General features: G+C 41.4%; 1 protein-coding gene across 5 annotated transcripts in view; it reads left to right on the top strand.

Moving 5' to 3' along the window:
• The window catches only part of LOC134340088 (KAT8 regulatory NSL complex subunit 1-like), a 201,897-nt gene that overhangs the window by 92,275 nt on the left and 86,517 nt on the right, over positions 1–23,105 (top strand). For all 5 annotated transcript variants that reach the window (XM_063036917.1, XM_063036916.1, XM_063036919.1 and 2 more), the window contains 2 exons: positions 7,437–7,578; positions 20,956–21,114. In XM_063036917.1, coding sequence (XP_062892987.1) covers positions 7,437–7,578; positions 20,956–21,114 — 301 coding nt within the window. The remainder of the gene's footprint in view (positions 1–7,436; positions 7,579–20,955; positions 21,115–23,105) is intronic.

Below are 23,105 nucleotides of genomic sequence, written 5' to 3'. Positions count from 1 at the left end.
TAGGAGGTAGAAGAGCTCAAAGCCTAGTGCCAGGTAAATAACCTCTTCCTCAATGTCAGCAAGACAAAGGAGGTGGTTATCAACTTCAGGGCACTCACACCACTCGCACCCTCTTTACATTGGCAGCGCAGCAGTGGAAGCTGCGAGCAGTTTCAAACTCCTGGGAGTGCACATTTCACACAACTCTCATGGTCCCAGAACACATCTGACACAATCAGGAAAGCTCACCAGTGCCTCTACTTTCTGAGGAGGTTGAAGAGAGTGGGACTATGCACATCTGTACTCGCGTCTTTCTACAGATGCACAGTAGAGTGCATTCTGACAAGCTGCATTTCTGCATGGTATGAAACTGTACAAGAAGGCTCTATAGTGGGTATTCCAAACATTACTGACACCAGCCTACCTGCAATCAAGTACGTGCATACAGAAAGGTGCTGGAAAAGGGCTAGTGACATCATGAAGGATCCCACATACCCTGTTCGTAAACTGTTTGTCTCACTCTCATCAGGGTGTAGGCTACATAGCATCCACGTGAGGACCACCAGATTCAAAAAGAAGTTATTTTCCCCAAACAGTAAGGCTGATCAACACCTCCACCCGCCCCACCACATCCCCTACCACATCCACTACCACCACTTAATCATTTCCTGTCAGTCACCTTGTGTACGGACACTAGTATGTCTAGGATTTCTTTATGGGCACATAATCTATGTATGGCAAGTTATCGTATGTATTTACATTTATTGTATTCTTTATTCTTTATTGCTTTTTTGGTGCTGCATCGGAGCCGGAGTAACAATTATTTCGTTCTCCTTTACATTTGTACACTGGAAATGACATTAAACAATCTTGAATTGAATTGAGTGTTTTGATGTACACGTGACAAAGCTAATCTTTAAATTTCCCTGTATTATAGGAGGCAGCCAATTCACCCACCTAGTCCATGCTAACTAATAAATGCCTCAGTAATTTTACCTATAACCTATTTTTCCTGCATTCTGTCTATCACTCATTTTTATTCATGGAGCAATTTGGAGTGGTCAGTTTACCTACCCACTCACATGTGAAGGGGAAAAAAAACAATCCATGTGTTTGCAAGAACTCATCACTTCATTGTTGCTAATGCTATCCCATAGTGTGATGACCAGAACGATACATGGTACACCACATATAAATCTGTGTTTTATATTGCTGCAACATGAGATCCCAGCTCTCATATTCAATTCTTTGGCCTATGAAGGCAAGCATATCCATTGAAGTATTTTTCAGAATTATGAACTTTTTTTAAGGAGTTATGAATTTGCATGTCAGAGCACCTCTACATCATCACTCCTGAGGACCCTGCCATTTACACTGTCCAGTTGGTATTTGATGTTCCAAAATCCACGCTTGATTCAAGATTCTACCTGCCGTTTCTCTGTCCCTCTATCTCTTCACACTCCATAAATTTTATGCTAATTAGTTCTAGTCAAACAGCATAGAAACAAACGCTTTGGCTCAACTGGTCCATGACAACCAAGGTTCCCATACAATCTAGTCCTATTTGCCAGTCTTCGGTCCATATCCCTCTAAACCGTTTTTTATCCAATTGCTTGTTAAATACTGTTAATATGTGTGCCTTAACTATTTCTTCTACCAGCCCATTCCATACACTGACCACACTCTGGGTGAAAAAGTTGTCTCTCAACAAGCCATGTTGAGTCCTCCTACATTCTCAACTGAGTTATTAGCACCAATCCCAGTAATTAATGACTTAACACAGACTTCCTGGCAGAAAAATGCCCATTGTCACTCCCTCTGCCAAGATAAATTTGGATTCATTTTGTAAATACCTTAGAACCCATGTGCTCTAATCTTCTGGACTAGCCTAATGTGCTGAGTTTAGAAGCCTTTCCAAAACTCATGTCAGCTACACTTATCACACTACTTTCATCAATGAATTAACCTTAAAAATTATGCAATAGGATTTCCCCTGCACAAAACCACTGGAATTTTCTGGATCAGGCCTTGCCTTTCCAAGTGAATGTAAATCCCGTTCCATGAGATTTTCCCCAATAATTTCCCTGTTGTTGATGAAAGGCCCACTGACCTTTTAGAATAAGGGAGCAACATTAGCAATCTTTCAGTCATCTGGTACTTCACTCTGAGCTAACAATGTTGCAAAAATCTCTATTAGAGTCCCAGCACTTTTTGCCCCTGCTTTTTGTAGCATTCTGAGAAAGGTCCCATCAGGTATTGGGGATTTATCCATCTTCATGGCTGCCAATAACTGACATTTCCTCCTTCCTGTCAAACATTTTCCAGAATATCAGTGTATTCTTCCATTATTTTGGCATTCTTCACATACCCTGACTCTACAGACAGATTATTCCTTTTGGTCTCCTATTCTTCCCTTAATTACCCTCTTTCAATACAACAGATTTTATGAACATCAAAGGACGCTCTTGAAATCAAATATCAACACCTGACATACGTTTCATTATTTTTGATGTCCTTCAATTACCTTTGTAAGTCAATGTTCTCTAACTTTACCTTTTCTGTTTCTTAACCTTGCAGGGACATGGCAACTCTTGAACTCTTACTATCTCACCTTTAAATGCCTTCCATTAATCAGTTGTCTTTCTCTCTAGCAGATACTCCTATTGTACTTCCTGCCCGATCTTGGCTTATACAGTTGAAATTAGCCCTACCCCAATTAAAAACCTGAACTATGCAATCATCCTTATCTGTGACTACCTTGAAAATGACTGAATTGTGCACACTTACTGCAAAGGGTTCCTCCATAGATACTTCCATCATTTGCCCATCCTTATTTCCTAACATAAGTTCAGGTTCAGCCCGTTGTGTAGTTGTCAGGGAACTTAAAATTCCACACAATTACAGCAGTCTTGTTTTCCTCCTATTGTAAGTTGCCTGTATTTTTGTTCTTTGAATTCCTGCTGACTGTTGGGATGCCTGTAGTTATAACCCTTAGCAAAGGAAGTGTCTATTTCCTACTTCTAAATTCTATCCACATATAATCTTTTTGGCTGATCCCTCCAGGGTACCCTCCTGAATACTGCTTTAATGCTCTCTCTGATCAACAGTGCAACATCCCATTCACTTTTGTACCCTTCTCTGTTATGTTTCTATATATAATTCTGATTTCCCATTTGCTGCACTACCATTTTGGGTCCCAGACTCCTGCCACACTTGTTTAACCCATCCTAAGTAGCAATAGTAAATCTCCCTACAAAGATATTGGTGCCCCTTCACTTCAGGTGAAACCTATTTTAGACCATAAGAAATAGCAGAATTAGGCCATTTGGTCCATCGATTCTGCTCCACCATTTCATATGGCTGATCCATTTTCCTCTAGCCTCAATCTCCTGCCTTCTCCCCTTATCCCTTTGTGCCCTGACCAATCAAGAATCTATCAACCCCTGCCTTAAATATACATAAAGTTTTGTCCTCCACAGCTGCCCATGGCAACAAATTGTACAGATTCACCACTCTCTGGCTAAAGAATTTCCATTTCTTTTCTCCATTCTAAAAGGATTCCCCTCTATTCTGAGGCTGTGTCCTCTGGTCCTATACTCTCCCACCTCTCCATGTCCACTCTTATTGAGGCCCTTCAACATTCGATGGGTTTCAATTAGGTCACCCCCCCATTCTTAATTCCAGTGAATATAGGCCCAGAGCCATCAAAGCACTCTTCATATGACAAGTTATTCAATTCTAGAATCATTTTTCTGAACCTCTTTTAAACCCTCTCAAATGTCAGCACATCCTTTCTTAAATAAGGAGTCCAAACCTGCTCACAATCATCCAAGTGAGGCCTCACCAGTGCTTTCTAAAGCCTCAACATTGCATCCTTGCTTTTATATTCTAGTCCTCTTGAAATGAATGCTAACCTCGCATTTGCTTTCCTCACCACTGACTCAAGCTGCAAATTGACCTTTAGGGAAACCTGCACAAGGACTCCGAAGTCCCTTTGCGCCTCGGAAGTTTTGAATTTTCCCACTATTTAGAAAGTTGTCTACCCTTTTATCTCTTCTACCAAAGTGTATGACCATACACATTCCAACATAGTATTCCTTCTGCTACTTCTTTGCCCATTCTCCTAATCTGTCCAAGTTCTTCTGTAGCCTCTCTACTTGGAAGCATAAACTGGGAACAGACGTTCTCAGGGAAATGCATGGAAGAACTGTGGCAAATGTTCAGGGGATATTTGCATGGAGTTCTGTATAGGTGCGATCCAATGAGACAGGGAAAGGATGGTAGGGTACAGGAACTGTGGAGTACAAAGGCTGTTGTAAATCTAGTCAAGAAGAAAAGAAGAGCTTATGAAACATTCAAAAAACTAGGTAATGATAGCGATCTAGAAGATTATAAGGCTCGCAGGAAGGAGCTTAAGAAAGAAATTAGGAGAGCCAGAAGGGGCCATGAGGAGGACTTTGTGGACAGGATTAAGGAAAACCCCAAAGGCATTCTACAAGTATGTGAAGAGCAAGAAGATAAGACGTGAGAGAATAGGACCAATCAAGTGTGACAGTGGAAAAGTGTGTATGGAACCGGAGGAAATAGCGGAGGTACTTAATGAATACTCTGCTTCACTATTTACGAGAAAAGATCTTGGCGATTGTAGCGATGATTTACAGTGGGATGAAAAGCTTGAGCATGTAGATATTAAGAAAGAGGATGTGCTGAAGCTTCTGGAAAGTAGCAAGTTGGGTAAGTCACTGGGACCAGACGAGTTGTACCCCAGGCTACTGTGGGAGGCGAGGGAGGAGATTGCTGAGCCTCTGGCGATGATCTTTGCATCATCAGTGGGGATGGGAGAGGTTCCACAGGATTGGAGGGTTGTGGATGTTGTTCCCTTATTCAAGAAGGGGAGTAGAGATAGCCCAGGAAATTATAGATCAGTGAGTCTTACTTTAGTGGTTGGTAAGTTGATGGAGAAGATCCTGTGAGGCAGGACTTATGAACATTTGGAGAGCCATAACATGATTAGGAATAGTCAGCACAGCTTTGTCTAAAGGCAGGTCATGCCTTACAAGCCTGATTGAATATTTGAGGATATGACTAAACACATTGATGAAAATAGAGCAGTAGATGTAGTGGATATGAATTTCAGCAAGGCATTTGATAAGGTACCCTATGCAAGGCTTATTGAGAAAGTAAGGAGGCATGGGATCCAAGGGGACATTGCTTTGTGGATCCAGAACTGGCTTGTCCACAGAAGGCAAAGAGTGGCTGTAGACGGGTCATATTCTGCATGGAGGTCGGTCACCAGTGGTGTGCCTCAGGGATCTGTTCTGGGACCCCTACTCTTCATGATTTTTATAAATGACCTGGATGAGGAAGTGGAGGGATGGGTTAGTAAATTTGCTGTTGACATAAAGGTTGGAGGAGGTGTGGATAGTGTGGAGGGCTGTCAGAGGTTACAGTGGGACATTGATAGGATGCAAAACTGGGCTGAGAAGGGGCAGATGGTGTTCAACCCAGATAAATGTGAGGTGGTTTATTTTGGTAGGTCAAATATGATGACAGAATATAGTATTAATGGTAAGGCTCTTGGCAGTGTGGAGGATCAGAGGGATCTTGGGGTCCGAGTTTGTAGGACACTCAAAGCTGCTGCGCAGGTTGACGCTGGTTAAAGCATACGGTGTGTTGGCCTTCATCAATCGTGGGATTGAGTTTAAGAGCCGAGAGGTAATGTTACAGCAATATAGGATCCTGGTCAGGCCCCACTTGGAGTAATGTGCTCATTTCTAGTCGCCTCACTACAGGAAAGATGTGGAAACCATAGAAAGGGTGCAGAGGAGATTTACAAGGATGTTGCCTGGATTGGGGAGTATGCCTTATGAGAATAGGTTGAGTGAACTCGGCCTTTTCTCCTTGGAGTGACAGAGGATGAGAGGTGATCTGATAGAGGTGTTATAAAATGTTGAGAGGCATTGATCATGTGGGCAGTCAAAGGCTTTTTCCCAGGGCTGAAATGGCTAACACGCGAGGGCACAGTTTTAAGGTGGTTGGAAGTAGGTACAGAGGAGATATCGGGGTAAGTTTTTTTATGCAGAGTGTGTTGAGTGCGTGGAATGCGCTGCCAGCGACGGTGTTGGAGGCAGATACTATAGGGTCTTTCAAGAGACTCCTGGATAGGTACGTGGAGCTTAGAAAAATAGAGGGCTATGGGTAACTCGAGGTAATTTCTAAGGTAGGGACATGTTCGGCACAGCTTTGTGGGCCGAAGGGCCTGTATTGTGCTGTAGGTTTTCTATGTTTCTATGTTACTTCCTCAATACTACTTGTCTTCATATCGTTCACAGACTTTGCAAAAAAGCCATCAATTCCGTCATCCAAGTCACTGACATAAACCATTTTGTTTGTGGAGACCATCCCTGCTCCAGAAGACATCCCGATGTTCAAAATACCCGAAGCCCGTTCACAAGGTTCTTAGCCACTAAATCAACTGTCCTATCTTCCTCTTCCTACACTCATTAGCATGTGGCATAGAGAATGATCCTGAGATTACAACCGGAGAGGTCCTGCATACTGTTGTTCCAACCAATCCTAATAGTTTGAAAGGGGTTGAAACTGGGACACTTCACTTGTCTCTGCTCGCAATTAACGTGAGGGACATACTACATTGACAGCCATTTCTACCCCTTGTGTTACCACTGGGATAATAAGAGCTTGTCACCTCTTAATCTCCTTGTTGATATCTCCCTTGTCAAAGTCTCTGCATTTAGACCTCAAGCTTTGCACTTTAACCTCAGCAACAATCGCGCTCAATGGCTTAAGTTTACTGTGTCCTGCCTCTAAATTCCTTGTTACAGCTGCTTAAGCCTGTAATAACTGCCATATATCTGTAAGCTTCAGAGCTAATGATTCTTCAGCAGTTGAGGTTGGCCTCTGTTGTTCTGCCCTCAAATTTGAGGTTATCAAAATACTGTCGGTGTGTTATGTTTTATATTGGATGCTTTCAATAGCTCCTCCGCTTGTTGATCTCGTTCAACTCATGGATAAGTGACACATCAATTTAAATTTGTTTATTCAAAACCCTCTTACTTTCATTCTTTGCAATCTAATTCACACCTCCAAATAACTAATTTAACTGTTAATCTCGTACTGGAAGCTCTTAGTTAAGTCCCTTTCAATTTAACTTCATGATTAGGGGCTTTGTTTTTAATTGTTATGGCTCTAAATGTTGAAACTCTTTGCAGAGATCCCTGTAATTTATTTGAGACACTCCTTGAAGCACATCTCTTTTACCAACCCTTGGGCACCTGACCTACTATCTCGTTAGGTGGCTCAGTATCAGTTTTAAAATAACACCCTAGTTACTGACCTTGGGGTACTTTATTCTATTACAAGTCTGTACAAAACTTGCTGTTCTTGTTGCCTGGTTTCTAATATTGTGTTGGACATGACCATTTGTTTTTCACTTGCAGGCGGCAATGCGCAGAATGGCGGTGGGCAGTGGAACGGGCTGCTATTGTGAGCCGCTGGAACTGGCTGCAAGCTCATGTGTCAGATTTAGAGTATCGCATCCGCCAACAAACAGACATTTACAGGCAGATCCGTGCCAATAAGGTCAGTGCAGCAGTCAGGACATGGTGGGAGCCAATATGTTTATGTGGAGCCTTTCGGATCCCATTCTTTCTTATTGCATTGTTTTCTAAAGTATGTATAAAATCTGAATATTGAGAATTTTTATGCTATGTAAAACCTCTTCACTCTGTAAGAAAGACACTGGATTTGATGCTCAGGGTTAATGTAGTACATGTCTTAGTGATAGAATATTTGTAAAGTCCTTATTAGTTTGTATTTAGTAATAGGTAATAGAAAAGGGCACAAAAGTGATATTTCAGCAATGAGAAGTCTTTATAGTCGAGGTAGTTGGGTTGTACAAACGTAGATTAGAGATTTTCCAGTGAAGAAAATGGACATCCAAATCTAGAACTCTAGAAAACTAGATATATAGAGACTAAAATGAAACTGAAAGTGTTAACAAGAACCACGCAATACACTGAAAGGGGAATCAGTGGGGGGATGGCAAATATAACAGTGTATACCAGGATGTATCCAAGTATATTGTAAATATATAGGACTGACGGTCTCTCAAAAGAGTATTAACTTAGGTGCATGAGACCCAGTTGACTTACTAAAGAAGAGCTTCACACCCCTTGACTGCATAAGAGGATGCTGTCAGTATCGTTGAAGAAGGTACGTTTAAAGAGTGTTCTAAGTTGAGAGGCAGATTAGGGTAAATGGTAAACTTTACCCCAAAATGCCAAAGACCATTGGTTTAAAATGAGGAATAAGATATGGTGAACTGAAGACTGCTTATAGACTCCAATTTTGTGATTATGAAAATAGAGGAATCCAGGGTAAGTTGGCAAAACTGATTTAAAGGAAGCTGGATAGTGGGGCAGTGGATGATGAAGGGTTGATTATTTTTGTGATTGGAAGCCTGTGACCAGTGTTGTATGATAGAGATCATTGGGACCCTAAATATTTGTTGGCATTTACAAGGTACATACATTTTCCAGGCAACTCAAAACGTTGGATTGTGTTAATCTGTGGGGCTATAATGGTGAGGTGGTCAGAAAGACTGAGAATCGGTGGATTAAGTTCAATCTCGATCAGTCTCTGAGGAATGAAGGACGAGCATTAAGACAGACAGGAACATGGGGACCTTGGTGTACAAATTCTGAAGTTGCCTGTACAGATAGACAAGGTGGTGAAGGTGACCTACAGGATATTTTCTTCAAGAGAGATTATGGTACAACTTGACAAAATATCAGTTAGGCCACGGCTGGATACGTCACCACATAGGAAGGACATGATTTCGGAGCATATTGACAAAGTTGTTCCCTACCAGGGAGCCTTCCAGCTTGGATCAGAGGAGGCTGAGTCATGGACTGATGGACATATAGAAAATGGAGGTATATACAGTGGTGTTAGAAAGTTTGTGAACCCTGTAGAATTTTCTCTGTTTCTGTATAAATATGACCTAAGATGTGATCAGATCTTCACACAGGTTCTAAATCTAAAACCAATTAAATTACTACTACTACTACTACGTTGACTCAGGCCTAGGGAGCTGGCGTCGGGCAGTTAAATAAATAAATAAGTTTAAGGCAATTAAATAAATAATAACAACATTATACTTTTATTTATTGAGAACAATGATCCAATATTACATGTATTTGTTGGAAAAATTATGTGGACCTTTGCTTTCAGTAACTAGTGTGACCTCCTTGTACAGCAACAACTTCAACCAAATGTTTCCGGTAACTGTTGATCAGTCCTGCACATTAGCTTGGAGGAATTTTAGGCCATTCCTCCTTACAAAACTGCTTCAACTCTGGGATGTTGGTGGGCTTCCTTGCATGAACTGCTTGCTTCAGGTCCTTCCACAACATTTTTCTATAGGATTAAGGTCAGGACTTTAACTTGGCCATTCCAAAATGTGAATTTTCTTCTCTTTAAACCATTCTGGTGTTGATTTACTCTTGCCTTTCGGATCATTGTCTTGTTGCATTATCTAACTTCTATTCAGCTTCAAGTAACAGACTGCTACCCTGACATTCCCCTTAAAATGTCTTGATACAATTTTGAATTCATTGTTCCCTCAATGATTGCAAGCCGTCCAGGCCCTGAGGCGGCAAAGCAGCCTCAAACCACAATGCTCCTTTCACCATGCCTCACAGTTGGAATGAGGTTTTGGTGTTGGTGTGCAGTGCCCTTCTTCCTCCAAGCATAGCAATGGTGCATTTCTGCTAAAAACTTTTGCCTCATCTGTCCTCAGAGCATTGTCCCAGAAGCATTGTAGAACATCCAGGTGGTCTTTTGCAAACTTGGGATGTGTAGCAATGTTGTGTTTTGGAGACCAATGGTTTCCCCCCATGGTGTCCTTCCATGAAAACCATCTTGCTCAGTGTTTTTCTTATAGTGGACACATGAACAGAGACTTTAGCAAGTTCTAGAGATTTCTGAAGGTTTTCTGCTGTTGCCCTTGGGTTCTTTTTCACCTCCTTTAGCATGGCATGTTGTGGTCTTGGTGTGATCTTCGCAGGATGCCCACTCCTAGGGAGAGTAGCAACAGTACTGAGTTTCCTCCATTTGCAGACAATTTCTCTTACTGTGGACTGATGAACACTCAGGTCTTTAGAAACGCTTTTGTAGCCTTTTCCAGCTTCATGCATCTTTACAATTCTTCTTCTAAGGTCCTCTGAAAGTTGTTTTGATTGAGGCATGGTGAACATAAACAAATCATTCTTGAGAAGACCAGGCTCTTTCAGTAACCTGACTTTGTGTGCCTTTTTAATAGGGCAGGGCACCTCTCCAACTCACACTTCCAAACACATCTCATTGATTGGAACACCTGACTCCAAATACCTTTTGTAGAAGGCATTACCCTGGACATTCACATGCCTTTTCCACGTAATATTGGATCATTTATCTTAATAAATAAATATTGTGTTGTTTATTTAATTGGCTTCTCTTTGTCTAGTTTTAGGACTTGCGTGAAGATCTGATCACATTTTAAGTTATAGTTATGCAGAAATATAAAATTCTACAGGGTTCACTAACTTTGTAGCACTATAGTATATAAGGTCAATAGTGAGTGTTCTCCATAATAATGGTATTTGAAACCACAATGCTTTGACTTAAAACAACTAACTCAAATTGCTGGAGGAACTCAGCAGGTCAAACAGCATCTATGGAGAGGAATAAGCAGTTGATGTTTCGGGCTGAGACCCTTCATCGGAACTGGAAACTAAGACGGAAAAGCCAAAATAAAAAAGTTGGGGGAAGCCAAAATGAAAAAGAGAAGGAGTACATCTGGCAAGTGATGGGTGGAGGCGGGGGAGAAGTAGGTTGGTGGGGGGGAGGGAGGGTGAAGTGAGAAACGAGGAGGCGATAGGTGGAAGAGCCAAAGGGCTGTACAAGAAGGAATCTAATAGGAGAGGAGAATGGACCATGGGAGGAAGAGAAGGAGGAAGGACACTAGAGGGAGGTCATGGGCGGGTGAGCTGAAGAGATGGGGTAAGAGGGGAGTCGGAATGGAATGAAAGAAGGGGTAGATGGGAGAAATTACAGGAAGTTAGAGAATTGATATTCATGCCGCCAGGCTGGAGACTACCCAGATGGAATGTGAGGTGTTGCTTCTGCAACCTGGGAGTGGCCTTATGGCAGAACAGGAGGCCATGGACCAACATGTCAGAATGGGATTTAGAATTAAAATGGGAAAACTATCATTGTTACTATAGTCCTATAAAACTGTATTAGTTCCTAATTGTTATCGATGGAGGTATTCATCCAGTGTACCTGTACGGTTTTGCATTCTTTTTGATTGACTGTAAATGAATAAAATCAGCACATGTACCTAGTGCAGATAATGGTCAGTCTTCATAAAATGTTTTTGATGATTACATCCTCCAATCTTCATTTTCATTGAAACATTCAAGATGATTGTCAATACCTTCAAATTCTGTGAAGTTCCTAAGTTGAAGTGGTGAAATAATTTAATTTTTCACTTCAAGCCTAAAAGCTTGAAACTGCAGTGAGCAAAACGGTTTTGAATTGTCTTACTGCTTATTTCTTGCCAAATATTAGTGACAAAAGTCAGTTTTTTGAACACAAACACACACAACTGATGTTATTTAAAAACTGTTCAAACTGTGTAGTTTCTAATGGTCATACAAGTGCATGCGACTGACGCAAATTAAAAATTGTTCAGCACAGTCTCCTGTTCCATTTAAGTGGCATAGTGTCCCAAATAAACAAAGAGTATCCCAGCTATTATCTTGATTAGTTCATGTTCCTTAAGAGTTATCCCAAATAAGCGGCTGTCCTGATTAACCAATGGCCCAGTTAACTAGAAGTAGAGAAATGTATTATCTCAATGTAGGTTTCTTGTTTGTTCAATTATTTTCTCCCCTTTTCCCAACTAGTATTTTTTTAAGTTATCTTCTAGTAAATGCTATCCTGCATTAAATAAAATCAGAGTGAAATCATATTCTACTGTTCAATGAGATAGTTCCTTGTGTCAAATTTAACTTGGTGCTTGTCAATGGGATGACCTTGGAAGATGTGGAGCACTGCTGGACTGCATTAACAGGTACATAAAGTATTTCTAAGAAAATAGATGTTGGGTCTACCAATAAGGTAGTACTTATAGGTATTTACAAATCACTTCACGATCTCGAGGTTGATGCATAATATTACACAAAAATTTCAATTCACCAATCGCATTAAGCAGTCAAAGGTGGCTGATATGAAGCCACGTGATTGATTTAGAAGTTTTGAAATTTGTGAACGTTCTTATTTGAAGTTTTCCATTGACACTCTTAAAGCGTTTTATTTATTCCACTGATGAGATTTTCTTGGTCCATTTTTTGACAGAAAATGAGGAACAGTGGACATGATTATTTTGCATCATCATTTACCTTAGAGGAGAATAGAATTGCAGCTAATATAAGAATACTTGTATGGCATAGTTAACTAGAATTTACTGTAAGCCATATGTGAAATGACAGCCATGATTGAGTAAATGCCAACAAAACAAATCAAGTATCCTGGATCAGATAGTCTTTAATCTTACAGTTTACAAGTAAATAGTGGCAAATTTTAGATTTTCTTTCTGTCATTTTCTAAAGTCCTGTTGATTTCGGAATTAGGAAAAGTGTGTCTCCCTCTGCCATTTAAGAAAGGCAAGAACAGGAAATGATATTTATCAGGCAGTTTGCTCAACATCTATTAGAATTTATTGGCCAACAGTTAAGGATAGTATCTGAACACCTTCAATTTCTCAGAGGTGACCCATGCCCAATGAACCTAATTGTGGAGTCAACTGAAGCAGCAGGGAGATGAAAGGCTTATAAACTCTTAATATTTTTCAGATCTTAAAGTTGAAGCTCAAGGAATTGGAAACAAATCATGAATGAAGTTAAGAAATAGGTCAGGCGTCTTTAAGCAATTGAAATATTGAATAGGTACTTGACAGTGGACTTCCTGAGTGGATGTGTGTTGGGTTGAAAACTGTTGGCCACATTTCTAAGCTAGTTACATGATAAGTGATTTTTCTATCCCATCTAGGAATGTTGATGTCAACAAAGATAGGCAGTATTCTAAGTGTGGGTGGCATCGTAAAACTGTTACATAATTGTCCTTCCCTTGTCATTTGACCTTTGCCAAATGGATGCATCATAGATAAATGAGGTCAGTTTATTTGGTCCACTGAAAAAGGACAGTAATTTCTAAACAATGAGAAGTTTAACAAAGCAACTTTTGGAGGCTTTGTAAGCATTGGCCATTAAAATATCACACATACTACAGAAAAATGAAAAGGGCAAACATTGGCATTTATATGTCTGCAACCCCCTCACTGGGCTCGTATGCAAACTTGGCTCGATAGTCGGCTTTGCCACACGAAACAGCAGTGAGACGGCCACCTTGTATAAACAATATACACCTAGGGTTGATATGATTTGGGGTTTAGCCAAGCAGGAATATCAAGGTGTTCTGATTAAAGAAACCTTGATTTGAGCTAATGCTGTGTAAGTACTGCTCATACACAATTGTTGGTCAGCACAAAATAACAGATTGTACACAGCATAAGATTTTAAAGACAGTTTATATACAAATTTCAGCTTTATGGAACAGTTAGTAGGGAAAAGAAAAAAAAATAAAAGAGCCCATTACAGTTAACCCAGTCCAAATGTGCACATGAAGTTGGAGCTCATCTTGAAGTTGTCCTTTTGTTCGTGCGCTGGACCCATGGTCTGCTTGAAAACACACACTGCATTCTGAACTTCAGTCAAAATCCATCTTGAACCAACGGGCTCTCTCTCAGGAGTATTGACACTTCCTCCTTGGAGCCATTCATCTGCACAAAGCACTTCATGCAACAGGGACTCTCCTTCCCACGGCATTCTCAGCCATCCTCCCCCCTGTCCTCTGTGCAGCTCCCGCCAATAAAAAAAACCAGAAACCACACTGTCCATTACAAATCTCTCTCTGTCCCGCTCTCTCAAACTTTCTCCCGATTCCACCATCCTGATTGGCTGACACAACATTCCTAAGTTGAACATCATAGCCCCTCATCTTTTAGCCGAAACCAAAGCATCCTAAAAGCAGAACACACTGCTTTTACAGAACTGTTAAAATTAAATACCTCACAGCATAGCACCAGAAATCTTAACCAGGGCATTATATTCTCCCCCCACCAAATGTAGTCATGTCCCCATGTCTTAGGAACTTATTAAACCATTATTAATGAATTTTGTGGTCCAGGACCCCAATCCATTTGTAAATGGAAGTAGCATATCACCCTATGGGAATGGACACAACACTTGTTTCCCAGGTGCATTCTCTGCCACCCTAGCTAGAGGTTTCCTAACTCTCTGAGACCTCCTTATCTCATCTTCAGCTTCTCCAGCTTCAATCACTCCTTGTGACCCTTCCTGTCTACCATAGGGTGCCTCCTTCTGTATATCACTCATATCTTCTAACGGTTCAGATCCCCCTGCTCCATGACTGAACATAACTTGCTTCAGTTTAAACAGGTGCTGCTGAACATCTTCAACCTCCGCTGGTGCTAACTGGCGAGGCCTCTTTTGGAAAGGAGTGTCCTCGGTCACTCTCATAGTGTGGCAAGTAGTTGTGGAGCAACCAACATCAGACTCGTCAGTAGAAAAAGTATCTTTGCGTTCTAACATCTCAGTTAATCTTTTCCATTCCCCGAGCATCGGTGAGTCACCTAAGTTGCATGACCTCGATGTTGACATCCTTGATTCAGGAGACTGTTTCTCTTTGGTTTCCTCCGGAAAACTAGACACTACAATCACAGGAAAGAAGAGGGTAAGTTGGCACCCCACCTCTGAGTGTAACCTCTCTTCCTGAGGTGTTTCTGATAATCATTGGCACTCCTGCAGGTAAGCGTGACTCTTCTTCGTGATCATCAGGAGCATCCACCTGTATGGCTGAGGCGTTGGGCTTTTCTGCAAATTTAGGGGTTCCTGTCATTCTAGTTACTCTTCCAGGATGTAACATGATAGGTTTAGACTGGGCGTACCACACATTTCCTTGTTTCTGCTCATCATCCTGCTTAGGAGGAACTTGTACCTTCTCAAAAGCAGCTCTGAATACAGGGTGACTGGACAAGGGTTTCAAAAAGTTCTCTCCATTTCTCTCCTTGCAGGCTCCCACGAGCCTTCTCACAATGGAAATATTTGTTTTCACAAGAATGGAAGCTCTGCCCTTTTAGACCAGAACTGGGCAGACCCACACTGGTGTGTCAATAGTCTCAGTTACTACAACATCTGCTTCTGAAAACTCCAGTTTCAAACCATTGTACGGGTACTCATCAGTACTAAACCTATGAATCTGAAGGGCACTGAGCGGTATCAATGGTAAATGCGTCAAATGCCGGTTGTAAGAGGATTGATAAAGCAAAGTAACTTTAGAACCTGTGTCAAGTATGGCTCTAGCATAAACACCTTCAATTCGTATGGATACATTAGAGCTTGGTCCTACTAAACCTGCACTTTAGTATTTCCCTTGATACACTGATTGGAACGCATCCTCTCTGAAATGCCAGCCTGTTCCTTTACTGGGTTCTCTGCATTTTTGCATCTTCTCTGTTTGATTAACCGCTGACACTCTTTTTGAAGATTTTCCTGTCTCTCACACCGTTTCGCTTGAAATGTCCATCTTCACAGTTGTAACAGAAAATATCTGTCACTGGTCTAGACGAGAGACCATTTTCAGCAACAATCTGCTGCGTTGTATGGGTCAGGCGTATTACATTTAGCTGAAACATTAGCAGACATCAGTCGAATCAGCTTGAAGGCTTTTCACCTCATTTCTCAAAAGCTCTATCTCCATGGCATCAGGGGTCACTTTAGCAACAGAGGCTACCACTGAAGACACTACTTGGCTTTTGGCAATGTCATGCTTCTCAATCGTGTTTTTGTCCCCTCTAACTTCTCTAAATAACTTGGTAAAAGATGGAGGAAAGTGCATCTTGCAGGACATTTGAATGCTTAGAGCAATCCCATCATGTGACAGCACGCCCTTCACAACTTGCTCCATTCTCAAATAATTTCTCTCAGACAGTTGAATGCCCCCTTTTGTGACACAAACAATGCAGCAGTTTCTCCAGCCTGAAAAGGTAGGCAGACAGCTTCTCCTGTTCCTCCTGGAATGTGTGCCTATTCTTCATCATCAGATTGGCTGCGGTTTCAGCAGTGCCAAAGGCATCTTCCAGAACTTGCAAGTAATTAACTAACGTGACTAATGGGTTCTCTGGCTTGAGGAACCTCACTACATCAGCCGTCAGACCCTTTAAGCCCTCTCCCAGTCTCTGTTTTTAATCATATTATCTGAGCACTGCCATTCATCCAGTATCTGAGATGTCTGGTCAGCCCAAGCCCCATATTCCTCTTCCCCATCGGGTGTGGGCTTGACCTCAGAGAGCACTCCCAGCCTATGATAACTTTGGCTCTCCGCAGGTACACTTCTGCATTTATCAACCAGTGATGTAATGGTCAAAACCGGCTCAGAATTTAAATCAACCACTGAAGGACCCATTAGACCTTTCACATCAGACAACTCTTTTCCCTCACTTTGCAGAAACGAGAACAACTTGTCTTTAAAGTCTTCACCCTCAGCTACATGTCCCCTTCTCTAAAGATACAGACTGTCCATGCCCCTGCCTCTCCAGGGTCTCCCAACCTATCAGGCAGCACGACTTCAGTCATGTCACTGCTGGTCTGGACTAACATGACATCCTTACCAGCCAATTGGTCAAAACGCCGTTCAATCAGCATAACCTTCCCCAAAACCTTTATAGGATTTAGCACTCTGAATACCTGTTCATTGGGAAATCAGACATCCACCCCACTCAAAATACAAGCTTTATTTGTGGATAATCTCTCTGAATCACACCAAACCTTAATCTCTGTGGCGTCCGTAATAAAGTACCTTTGTCACTTTCTCCAACGCTAGTTTGAACACAGGTTTAAACAAACAAACTGCTTAATCAATTAGCAGCAATTACACAGCATGCAGTGAATCGCCAGACAATAACTCCCGCAAATGTAGCCTCCTCACCGAGCCCATATGCAAACTTGCCTCGTTAGCCATCTCTGCTAACAGCCATGGGACTCAGCGGTGAGAAGGCCACCTTTCATAAGTAATATACTGTACATCTAGGCTCGATATGATTTGGGGTTCAGCCAAACAGGAATATTGTGATGTTTTAACCTCGATTTGAGCAAATGCTGTGAAAATACTGCTCCTGCACAATTGTCGGTTGACATGAAATAACATCGTATACCACATAGAATTTTAAAGACAGTATATTTACAAACTTCAGCTTAATGGAACACTTAGTAGGAAAAACAAAAGAAAAAAAAACAGAAGGGCCTATTTCAGTTAACAGAGTCCAAACATGCACATAAAGTTGGAGCTCATCTTGACATTGTCTTTTTACTTGTGCACTGGACCAATGGTCTGTGTGAAAGCACACTCAAACCAATGGGCTCTCTCTTGGGAGTATTGGCCCTTCCTCCTTGGAGCCATTTATCTGCACAAAACACTTCATACAACAGGGATGCTTCTTCCCACAGCATTCTCAGCAAGCTTCTCTCCTGTCCTCTTTGCAGCTCCTGCCAAAAACAAAACCCACGAAGCACCCTGTCCGTCACAAATCTCTCTCTGCCTCGCTCTCGAGCTTTCTCCCAATTCCGCCATCCTGATTGGCTGACGCAACATTCTTAAGTTGAGTATCCTTGTCCCCTTTAGCCGAAACCAGAACATCCTAAAAGCAGAACACACTACTTCTATGGAACTGCTAAAACAAAATACCTACAGCATAGCAGTAAAAATCTTAACCAGGGCATTACATGTGCAAGACCGGAATCCAAGGGATTAGAAGTTGCACCTCTTTTATGCAAAACCCTAGGCATCGTATGTGTGTGGAGCAGTGGGTAAAGATATGGAATTGAAGGTTAGTGGTGGGGGTGATGGTATGCAATACACATATAACTGATCTTTGAGGATTAATTTGCAGGAGATTCACATTTGTATTGTATTCCCTGGAATCTGCATGATAATGATTTGACTGAACTCTTATCAATTTAACTGGTGAACATATAACTGCAGGAGAATAGGGAGGATTAACCCATTTGGCCCTTCAGGCTTGTCACACCATTCGGTATGATAATTCAGTTGATCTGTGCTAGCCTTAACTTCTCTTCTATGGCAGTTTCCCATAACACTCAGTTCTTTAAAGTATTTATCCATTTCCGTCTTTTAATATATGTATTGATCTGGTCTCCTCCACCTACTGGGGCACAGAATTCCAGTGATTCACTTTGTTCAGAGAAGAAATTAGAATGGGTTTCCAAATTTGTGTTATGGTAAATCTCAGAAGTGCATGTCTAAAATTTACCCAGGCTTTGGAGTTATGAGGTAAGAAAGCACTGTTATATCTGATGGGTTTTGGAATCTTAAAAATGTATTCTTCAAATTGTAGTTGCTGCCTGACTACTTAATAGTTGATAGTGTGTGCATGAGCTCAGTTCACCAACCAGTGAAAACCTTGCTGAACAAGCATAGGTCTGAATGGTCTACTGTCCCTTGATGCATAACTAAATGTATTAGTCTTTGTTCAAAATTTCCTTTTAATTATTTTTACTAAATATTTTGTGCAGATTTTTGAGATTAAGGTGCATGCAAAGTTCTGTGAAGTTTAAATAGAATGTTTTAAAATTTGGTAATTGTGCTTCACTTACAGTGGCATGCAAAAGTTTGGGCACCCCTGATCAAAATTTCTGTTACTGTGAATAGCTAAGTGAGTAAAAGATGACCTGATTTCCAAAAGGCATAAGGTTAAGGATGACACATTTCTTTAATATTTTAAGCAAGATTACTTTTTTATTTCCATCTTTTACAGTTTCAAAATAACAAAAAAGGAAAAGGGCCCGAAGCAAAAGTTTGGGCACCCTGCATGGTCGGTACTTAGTAACACCCCCTTTGGCAAGTATCACAGCTTGTAAACACTTTCTGTAGCCAGCTAAAAATCTTTCAATTCTTGTTTGGGGGATTTTCGCCCAATCTTCCTTGCAAAAAGCTTCTAGTTCTGTGAGATTCTTGGGCTGTCTTGCATGCACTACTCTCTTGAGGTCTATCCACAGATTTTCGATGATGTTTAGGTCAGGACTTGTGAAGGCCATGGCAAAACCTTCAGCTTGCGCCTCTTGAGGTAGTCAATTGTGGATTTTGAGGTGTGTTTAGGATCATTATCCTGTTGTAGAAGCCATCCTCTTTTCATCTTCAGCTTTTTTTTTACAGACGGTGTGTTGTTTGCTTCCAGAATTTGCTGGTATTTAATTGAATCCATTCTTCCCTGTGCCAGTGACATGTTCCCCGTGCCACTGGCTGCAACACAAGCCCAAAGCATGATCGATCCACCCCCGTGCTTAACAGTTGGAGAGGTGTTCTTTTCATGAAATTCTGCACCCTTTTTTCTCCAAACACCTTTGCTCATTGTGGCCAAAAAGTTCTACTTTAACTTCATCAGTCCACAGGACTTGTTTCCAAAATGCATCAGGCTTGTTTAGATGTTCCTTTGCAAACTTCTGATGCTGAATTTTGTGGTGAGGATGCAGGAAAAGTTTTCTTCTGATGACTCTTCCATGAAGGTCATATTTGTGCAGGTGTCGCTGCACAGTAGAACAGTGCACCACCACTCCAGAGTCTGCTAAATCTTACTGAAGGTCTTTTGCAGTCAAGTCAAGTCAAGTCGCTTTTTATTGTGATTTTGACCATAAACTACTGGTACAGTACACAGTAAAAACGAAACAGCATTCCTCCAGGACCATGGTGCTCCGTGAAACAACACAGAACTACACTAGACTAAGTGAGACAACACAAGGCTACACTAGACTATATAAGACAACACAAAAAGTACACGACTACAGACCTACACAGGACTACATAAAGTGCACAAAACAGTGCAGGGCAGTACAATAAATAATAAACAAGACAATGGGCCACTGTAGAGGACAAATTACAATATAATAAATGATGTAGATGTTAATCTAGTCTCTGGGTATAAAGGAGTCTGATGGCTTGGGGGAAGAAACTGTTACACAGTCTGGTCGTGAGAGCCGGAATGCTTCGGTACCTTTTGCCAGATGGCAGGAGGGAGAAGAGTTTGTATGAGGGGTGCGTGGGGTCCTTCACAATGCTGTTGGCTTTATGGGTGCAGTGTGTAGTGTATATGGGGGTTTTGATTTGCCTTTCTAGCAATCCTACGAGCAGTTCTCTCGGAAAGTTTTCTTGGTCTTCCAGACCACAACTTGACCTGTACCGTTCCTGTTAACTGCCATTTCTTAATTACATTATGAACTGAGGAAATGGCTACCTAAAAATGCTTTGCTATCTTCTTATAGCCTTCTCCTGCTTTGTGGGCATCATTTATTTTAATTTTCAGAGTGCTAGGCAGCTGCTTAGAGGAGCCCATGGCTGCTGATTGTTGGGACAAGGTTTGAGGAGTCAGGGTATTTATAAAGCTTTGAAATTTGCATCACCTGGCCTTTCCTGATGATGACTGTGAACAAGCCATAGCCCTAACAAGCTAACTAAGGCTTGAGACCTTGGTAAAAGTTATCTGAGAGCTCAAATCTCATGGGGTGCCCAAACTTTTGCATGGTGTTCCTTACCTTTTTTTCACTCTAAAATTGTACAAAACAAAATTAATACACTAATCTTGCTTAAAATGTTGAAAAGAATGTTTCATCTTTAACTTTATGACTTTTGGAGATCAGTTCAGCTTCTACTCACTTAACTATTCACAATAGCAGAAAGTTTGACCAGGGGTGCCCAAACTTTTGCATGCCATTGTATATGTTGTCTTGAGCAAATACCAATTAATTGAATTATTCCTCACAGGGTTCAGTTGTGCTTGGAGATGTTCCCCCCTTGGAAGATTGCTCCCCAGATAGAGAAGAATGTCCATCTCTAACTGAACGGAAAGCACATGGTGCTGGAGGCAATGTTGAGATGTCAGTCTGTGAACATTCTTCATTGCCCAGAAATGCCGGTAAACAGGTAGGATTCAAACATGTGATTTTGATCTTGGTCTGGTTCTCTCAACAATCCTCTCAGGAGTGTTCTGTTTCTGGACAATTCCCAAGAAATATTGAGCTAGCAGCCTTTGGAATTAAAACTGCATAAAAACATTGGTAAGAAGTAGAAATCCCCTTTGTACCTGTGTATTAGTATTTGCTGCAGTGAAACTCTTAACCTGGCATGCTCAGGACTATAGTGATGTTGGACTGGCAGATTTTCCAGTTTATTGGATGTCTTTTCAATAAATACTCCAATGCACTTTTAATTAATTTTTAAGCTGTTGAACACTGTAATAAATCTCTCTCTGTCCCGCTCTCTCGAACTTTCTCCTGATTCCGCCACCCTGATTGGCTGACACAATATTCCTAAGTTGAACATCACTGTCCCTTTTAGCCGAAACCAAAACATCCTGAAAGCAGAACACACTACCTTTTCTTAGCTTGATTATCCTTCAAGCTAAGACCATAAGACCTAGGAGCAAAAGTAAGCCATTCAGACTATCGAGTCTGCTCCACCATTCTGTCATGGCTGATTTAATATTCCTCTCAACTTCATTCTCCTGCTTTCTCCCCGGCATGATCAATCAAGAGTCTATCAACCTCTGATTTAAATATACACAATGACTTGATCTGCACAGCCATCTGTGGCAATTCCTCTGGCTAAAGAATTTTCTTTTGTCATCTCTGTTCTAATGAATGTCCCACAATTCTTTGACGCTTTACCCTCTGGTCCTAGACTTCCCCACTATAGAAAACTTGCTCTCCATGTCCACTCTATCTGGACCTTTCAATATTGGATAGGTTTCAATGAGATTCCCCCTCCCCCCCCCCCAATTCTTCTCAACTCCAGTGAGAACAGACCCATAGCCATCAGACGCCCCTTATGCGTTAACACTTTAATTACTGGGATCATTCTCATGAACTTCCTCTGGACTCTTTCCAGTGCTAGTACATTCTTAGAGAAGGGGCCCAAAGCTGCTCATCATACTCTCAAGTGCGATCTGACCAATGCCTTGTAAAGCCTCAGCTTCTGTACTCTAGTCCTCTCGAAATGAATGCTCACATTGCATTTGCCTTCGTCACTACCGACTCAACCTGCAAGTTGACCTTTAGGGAATCCTGCATGAGGACTCCCAAATCCCAATGCACCTCTGATTTTTGAATTTTCTCCCAATTTAGAAAACAGTCCACATCTTTATTCTTTCTGCCAAAGTGCATGACCACGCACTTACCTGCATTATATTCCATCTGGCACTTTTTTGCCAATTACTCTAATCTGTCTGAGTCCTTCTGCAGACTTCCTGCTTCCTCAACACTACTTGTCCCTCCACCTATCTTTGTGTTGTTTGTAAACTTGGCCAAAAAACCATCAATTCCTTCATTCAAATCAATGACGTATATCATGAAAAGAAGTGGCGGCAACATCAGCCCCTGCAGCACATCACTAGTCACTGGTAGCCAAGCAGAAAAGGCTCCCTTTATTCCCACTCTTTGCCTCCTGCTAGTCAGCCAATCTTCTATCCGTTATCGTACCTTTCCAGTAATACCACGGGCTTTTATTTTGTTAAGCAGCCTTATGTGCAGCACCTTGTCAAAGGCCTAATGAAAATCCAAATGAATAACATCCATTGATTCTCCTTTGTTTACCCTGCCTGTTATTTCCTCAAAAAATTGAACAGATTTGTCAGGTTAAGATTTTCCCTTTAGAAAACCATACTGATTTTGGCCTATATTATCCTGTGCCTCATTACCCTGAAACCTTATCCTAAATAATAGACTCCAATATTTTTCCAACCACTGAAGTCAGGCTAACTGGCCTATAGTTTCCTCCTCCTGCCTCCCAGCCTTATTATAGAGTGGAGTGACATTTGCAATTTTTCTGTGATTCTTGAAAGACCATGCCTCCACCATCTCTTCAGCTACGTCTTTCAGAACCCTGAACTGTTGTCCATCTGGTCCAGGTGACTCATC

Source organism: Mobula hypostoma, chromosome X1 (genome assembly GCF_963921235.1).
Source record: "Mobula hypostoma chromosome X1, sMobHyp1.1, whole genome shotgun sequence".
NCBI classification, from domain to species: domain Eukaryota; kingdom Metazoa; phylum Chordata; class Chondrichthyes; order Myliobatiformes; family Myliobatidae; genus Mobula; species Mobula hypostoma.
The sequence above is the reverse complement of the archived record's forward strand: the minus strand, read 5'-3'. Positions and strand labels throughout refer to the sequence as shown.